Genomic DNA, 7,494 nt, shown 5'->3' on the forward strand with positions numbered 1-7,494 from the left:
ATTATTTGTGGGGTTTGTTTCTAATTTGTATGTCGTGCTGGGGTGACACAGGATTTACTGTGATTCTCACATTTCTGACGTGGAGATGTATACATAACCGTAGATGAATTTTACTCGTATCGCGAGGAAACACATATATGGTAATGTGGACATCCCACGTCAGAATTGTGATAATCGCAGTAAAGAGCTTGTGTCATTCAAGTATTTTCCAATTCGTATTAGGAGGTTTAGATGTTTTGGATTCGTTGATTCTTCTTGTAGTGGCGACTAGATGGTTCAATAAATTAAAAACGATTGATTGATTTATTATTATTATTATTATTGTTTTTTATATTGAATATTTTTCAATGTTTTGCTATTTAATAAACTCATTGTAGATTTAATGAGATGGGTTGCTTTATTTTGCTTATAGATCCTATTTGAGCTTTTATTGTAGACCTATTAGAAAAATGGGCATTAGGGTTCAATTTATAGGGTTGAAACTTAGATGGGTTGGGCCGGGTTAGAGATTATAGTGAGCTCAACACAAACTTGACAAACACAAACCCATGCCGAACCCAACCTCGGGCATGAAATGCTCAACCAGGACCCAAGTCAAGTTGTTTGCGTTAACTCATTCCTCATTGATACTATAGATAATTTAGTAATAAATAGAGCCATAAGTGGGGGTATGTAAAAGAACTTAAACTTTACAATTATATTTGTCCTTAAAAGCATATTTTAAAATTTCATACAACTTAGTTTTAATGCAAAAAAAAATAAATAAAAAAAAATCAAGATATAAGAAATATTTTTTAAATTATAATCATATTAAATTTGGGTTCGGGGAGATCAGGTTGTTTGAATTCAACCCGATTTGAGTCAGCTAACTCTTTTGCACGTAAATTATCATTAGAGCCTATCAGCATAGGACTTGCTTAGAGCATCTCTAACCAAGTCTTCAAATTAACGTCTTCCTCAAATTTGATGACTATAAACCACTTTGAACTCCAATTAGTCCCATCTTCAAATTACTATTCATTTCTGAAATAATATTCACTCATTCCCAAAAATAAAAGGAGAATATAATATTTAAGAGACAAAATTGATATTTAAAACATGTTTAGTGAAAAAAAAAGGTAAAAATTGACATTTATGAAAAAATGGGGATATAGCAAGTATTTTAAAAAAGGTAAAGGTAGAGATTTGGCTTCATGTCTTCAAATATAGAGTTGTGAGGGCAAACCTAAAATATATCAAAGTATCATAGAGTCAAATAGTGGTAGTTTGACCTGAACTAAGTTATCAATAGCTGACTTATTCCCTAGCTGACTTAGTATTCTTGTGAAAACGTACTCATGGAAATTGGGAATGTTGGGAGTTTTAGCAGATAATATATGGTCTAATCAGAGCAGCTTCATTCCAAGCTAAAATTTATGTTGAAATGCTAATTAGAATGCCATTCTGTAAACATTCAGAGTAGCTTCCAAGTTCCAAGCTACCATTTACGTTCAAATACTAATCAAGGAACCAATCTGTAAACATTTACCAACGACAGTATAATGCGAAGAGGCATTACAACAATAGCAACCACCATTAACACGAACAACAACAAAGCCTTACCTCAAAGATTTGGGATTCGCTATTCATTCCGTCCAGAGCCATGTCATATAGAGAGTAGGGTTGGCATTGATCATCCGATTTGAAAAAAAAAAAAAATCATAGGATTGGATCAGAAATTTTGATTTTTGGATCAGATTCAAATTAAAGTTATACGATCTGATCAAATTTTGGATCAGTTTCTAATTAACCTCAAACTGATCTGATGCAAACCCTATCTATTTTTTTTCCTTAATAAAAAATCCTTTAAACCTCTCCACTCCACTTTGATTAAAAAAAATCCTACCCTTAAGAGATCCACTCATCAACAATTTAACCCCCCCATCATCTCCCACATCTCTGGTAGTCTCTCTCTCTCTCTCTCTCTCTCTCTCATGTGTGCGTACACACACACTCTGATACGAACCTACTTTGATTGGATCACAAAAATAATAAAAAATGAAGAAATATCAAAAATTGATCTCGTTAGCGGGAGATCGGACTTCTTAAGCCACCAATTCGAGATGGTGAATCTCTAATCCAATTAAGGGCTAAATATCTTTTCTCTACATATTTTCATTAAAATCAAAATGAATTTAAATACAAGAGAAAATAAAACTACCCATTAACCCATTTTTCCACTCTTAAACTAACTACTCTAAATTGTCCATTCATACTCATTTAAAGAACTACCCCATAACACATCCACCTACTCTCAACCTCCCATTCACAAAGGGTTATGATCCTATACAATAGAAGCCCCTTAAACTACCCTACTCACCTTTCTCCCATATAAGCACATAACACACGTTAGAGTTTCTCTCAAACCCTACGTATTTCTCCTCAAAACCCAATTTCAGATTGATTTTGGGTTGGGTCAGGTAAGGTTTTAATTGGTTCTGATTCGGATCAAGGATTTATTGATGTGATTATATCTGGATCATAGGATAAAGATTTCGGATTGATAGCAATTTAATACTTAGTTCGATATCGAACCAATCCATTGCTAGTCTTAATTGAGAGTGAGTTCATATATTCTTTCACTAAATTCATGTTGGTATTTAATTCATATTTATTTCGATTGATAAAGCGCTTTAATGGATCAAATTACTTGCTCTTTCCTTTCAGGTGTTATGGGGCAATTTCAAACAAACTATAAAATTAAGTACTTAATCAAAACCCAAAGACAAAAGCATTCTTATAAAGATGGGAATAGCAGCTATAGGTCTTACAAGGTCTTTGCTGGCCTCCATAGAAAGATAAAAATGATACAAATACATGTTGATGATCAAACTACTACAAAGATTGAAATTGAAACTAATACGTTGAAGTCACCCAAAATTTGAATTAGTCTATTAATTAATTAGTTCCCGACTTCTTTATATTGACTTCTTGTGTCTATCATTTAAGCAGAATTCCTTGAATCTGCTCCCAAGATTCCCCATGATTTTCGACATCTCCCCTTGATTTTTTATTCTTATTTTTGTTTATTTCATCTATGTTCATAGTTTTTTGACTTTTGGATTTTTTTTTTCTCTTTCTATTTCAAGTTAGTTTCAATTTTTATGGAGCAAAAACAACTGTATGAGGGATTTGAGTGGTATGAATTTCACTCTAATACAAGATTAATCACTAAATATCCTACTTTATAGATCAGGATTCAAAGAGGTGTATCTTGTGAAAACACGTGTTATTTAAGATATAATATCACTTTGATTCTTTTAACATAAAATTGTTGTAGAGCCTGATGGTATTGGTAAAACAAGGAGGTACTGTAAATCAAGTCACGTCAGTCGAGCTCGTTGGGGGTTTTGAAATAATTTTTTTCAAGGGTATTTTCATAATTTCATTAATATTATGTAAAATCCTAGTTAGGTGGACTATTTATATTTGTCGCTTTTGGTGAAAGGATGTAATCTGTAACTGTGAGTTTTCTCTTCATAGTGGAATTAGTGTGATCCGTGGATGTACCCCAATCTTAAGCAAATCACATAAAATTTATGTGTTTCTTTTCTGTGATTGCATTTTGTGTTTGTTTTTCGATTTATTTTTTTATTTCGATTGTATATTTTTTTTTTAACAAAAAAAATTAAAAGAATAATTTTGATTTATCTTTATATTTTGAGTACATGTACAAAGATGGTGAGAAGTGATTGCATCTCTCCTTATTTAAATCGTACAATAAAGCAAAAATGCTATATGCATTATTATTAATCACGTTGGACTTGGTAAACAATTTGGGATGTGTATTCCCTCTTTGTCTACATTCAAATGCAAGGCATTGACCTTGCTTGTATACAATTTCTTCACATTAGAACCTTGTTCTTGTAGCAGCCTCACAAGACTCCTCTTTGCATTTGCCCTAAATGGACAATTGGATGCCAAGAACCCATCCACCAAATGAAGGTAGGCCTCTAGGTCATGGCAACATGCCACATCAGCATTCGGCTTCAAGTAAGGCGATGCCTTGCTATCAACCTTGAGCTCGCTACCCACATGTGAATAAGCCCATGGCATATTATCATCCAACACATTGAGAACCTCATCGGCTTTAGCCTCTCTGAGCTTCTGATCGAGCGTTTCACTAACAAACATGCCTGGGACACGAGTGATCAAATCTTGAGAATTTACAATGCGTAAAACCTTAACTCCATTATTTGTGATACGATTTGCAAAGCCACGATTCCCTACTCGTGGGCCTCCGAAGGAGTAGACAGCGATAGGGGGTACCTCTAGGGCACATGTGCTTAATTCATCCGCGACTAGCAGGGCTAATGCTGCACCAAGGCTGTGACCCGTTATCGTGATGCTTAAGGTCTCGCCCTTGTAAAGCTCGATCAATCTACACACCTCTTCGGTCACGGACTCGGCTAGGCTTGGCATGTGAGCACCACTAGTTTTGTATAGACTCAAGAACCCGCACTCGACCTTGGGTTGTCCATGGTTTGGGTGTTTCGGGTCATCTTTCCCTGGGGCCCGAACCAATATGTTTCTCACGTTCTCTGCCCACTCAAGACACGTGGCTGTACCACGAAGTGAGATGACTATATCTCTCCTACCCATACGTGCAATCTCCCTCTTATCATCACAAACTGCCACGTACCCAATCCAACTAGATCGCTGAGTCATCCATCCTAAATCAGGTGCCACATCATCAAGCCATCGTGGCAACCCAATTGACGATGTAGCGTAAAGGCTCTTAGTTACCTTATACGACCTATCGCTTAATGCCACGTGGCGAGGTAATGGTGCTTCGTCCGCTGACGTGGCCGGGTTGGAGTGAAAGGCATGATACGCTGCTTGAATGAACTCACCATATCTGACGACTTCTCGCCGAAGATTCTCATCCAACGGATCTAAAAGGCCGGACCAATCATTGCTACCGTGATATTCCCTCCACCGGCTACCGAGAGTGTTTCTCGGGGAATATTCCTGTGACTTGGATAAAAGCCTTTGTAGACGGTTCAGATTCCTCGGTGACATTTCCTCCACCGCTTTCATTTCTGGCCAGATTCTAGTCAGATTCAGGCCGTCGAAGATTCCTTTTCCTTTGTTTTCCGGCGAAGTAGTACCGGAATCATTGTTTTTGGTCTGTGGGTCAGATAGAGGTGATGATGGAACATGCTTTTGAAGCAATTTCTCCAAGTTGGACAGATGGGATCTTATAGATTCGGCTGGTTTTTCATGTGAAACGTAACTCGCGATTTTTAAATCGGTCATTGTATCTGTTTTTAAAGCCTGAACTGATACTCCTCGCCTCGTTAGAGGGTTTAATGGAGACCCACGACATGCGAAATTGAGGCGTCTGGACGGGTAACCGAGTTGAGATTGAGCTGAAATTGTTACACCGATCTGCATAGATAGAGATACAGAATCAGAGAGAGAGAGAGAGATTCTTCTTTCTCCAACAAAAATATCAAAGAGAGAGAGATAGAGCGAAATGAATCCAGGTAGTGTTGGAAGGATTCAAGGACGTTTATATAGAGGGGATAGCTTTGAAAAATACTCATTATTCCACACGAAATTACAACAAGGAATTTGTTGAGGATGACATAGTAGAATATTTAATCACTTGAAATGACTGAAATAACCTTACACGAAATTAAAAAAAGAATTTGTCCGCAACACGGCCTACGAAGCCGAGTAGAGTATCTGCTCTTAGTCAAACGGGCTTTTCTTACCTCACACACGGTTAAGGTTCTCTATTAAAAAAGTGAACCCATTTTGATTGGGACATTATTTTGATTGGCTACTTATTAAGAACACTTTAATATTTAGACTCAAGATCCAAATATCCAATACGGTGTCTCCTTCCTAGCTAATAAGTTAGCCGTCAACGTGGTATGCTTTAGTTGGTGTTTAAAATACCTTGGGCTCCTAATTATTCCGATCATGCAGCCCAATGTGTTTATCTACTAATTAAATTGTGCCACCTAGACACTGGTAGTATTTAAATGATTCAGTTTGTTAATTCTCTTTTATTTAGAGGTTTCTTAGTCTCTCTCCTAATGATTTTTTATTTTTTTATTTTTTTTCTATTGATACATGGGCTTTCTTGGAAAAAACTTTGAAGCGGTTCAAAATTTCGAAGCATCCCTCCTCGTTACAACACATGTGGCATTTCTAAGGAGGAATTTCAAACTTTGACAGAATGTAAGGGTGTGAAATAAATTCAAAGTGCCACGTGTCTTATAATAGAGAGGGTTCCTTCAAATTTTGAAGTGGACTGCTCACTTCAAAACCAGACTCGATTTTCTTAACATGACCGCTCCAAGGTGTATTTAATGCACCTTAAAGTGCGGCCTTAGAGCACATGTTAGCAAAATCTATGATATTTACTTCTACTTTTCATGATTTTGGAAGTTTTGATTAATTTTTTCCATTCGTATTAGCATTCAATCTTTGTTAGTATTTTCTATTTGTAGTAAATAATTGGTCTTCTCTCATACTATTAGTCACATTATGGATTCTTGGATCATGTGCTAATTGATTGATTTGTGCATTTTGATCTTTTTCCTAGGTAATGCTGGTTAGATTTTTGGATCATATGATCATATTTGATAAATATTCTGACAATTAAGTCAATCGAAATTTCATAAGAGTTTAGAAATAATTTTTTATCAAGATCTCTTACTTTATTTTTATTTGTGACCTCTTTATAAATTTTCAAAGGAAAATATTGAAGTAACATTGAAATTGACATCGTTTCACACATTACAGATGTGGAGGTGTCTATAAGGCCATAAATGCTTTTCATCAAGATAGAAATGAGTAGCTTCTATGGTTTTGTGCACACCAATGTGTGAAACGATGTCAATTTCAACCAACACGACTCATTTTCAAATCCCTAATTTTATCATATGATTTCCTAAACATATCACTCTTGAAGATGTTGACATGTGTCAATTTTTAGACGTTGAGCACCGCACATTCTATATGGTATCCTTGTGTCAAGTTGGTGTCACGATAATTTCATCCTTCAAAACAATCTATTTAATGCAAGGTCGCATACATGGTTGAGAGATATACCTTTAATAATTGTAGGTCTTTAATTGCTTGTAAATCATCCCTACCGACAATTTTTACAATCAGAATATAATATTTGAAGTTTTCTACTCCAACCGATCCTTAATCGCCGACTGTGTTGATTAATCGATCAATATTTCGCTTTGGTCAAGAGTCAACCGGTCAATCCAAATCTCTTACTTGGTGGTATTCTTTGTGTTCCCACTTCATATTAATGTGATACAATGGGTGGGATAATATATATAGTATTTCTGACCGGATGAGAGATGTGAAAGGTATAAATGAATGAAAGGGTAAAGTTGGCATTTCGTAGGGAACTTGTAGTCAGAGTCAGAGTTGAATTTTTTCTTGATTATAAAGAAATCATAAAAACTAATGGCATTCTGAAAA

General features: G+C 35.8%; 1 protein-coding gene across 1 annotated transcript; it reads right to left on the bottom strand.

Annotated features, from left to right (window-relative positions):
* Window positions 1-3,667: 3,667 nt before the first annotated feature.
* PLA-I{BETA]2 (alpha/beta-Hydrolases superfamily protein) lies at window positions 3,668-5,541 on the bottom strand. Its single transcript, XM_086419530.1, has one exon. It carries the CDS (start codon window positions 5,434-5,436, stop codon window positions 3,793-3,795), a length of 1,644 nt encoding a protein of 547 aa, XP_086275656.1. The 5' UTR covers window positions 5,437-5,541; the 3' UTR covers window positions 3,668-3,792.
* Window positions 5,542-7,494: the final 1,953 nt, after the last annotated feature.

Source organism: Akebia trifoliata, chromosome 12 (assembly GCF_017979445.1).
Source record: "Akebia trifoliata isolate Shusen 1 chromosome 12, ASM1797944v1, whole genome shotgun sequence".
Classification (NCBI taxonomy): domain Eukaryota; kingdom Viridiplantae; phylum Streptophyta; class Magnoliopsida; order Ranunculales; family Lardizabalaceae; genus Akebia; species Akebia trifoliata.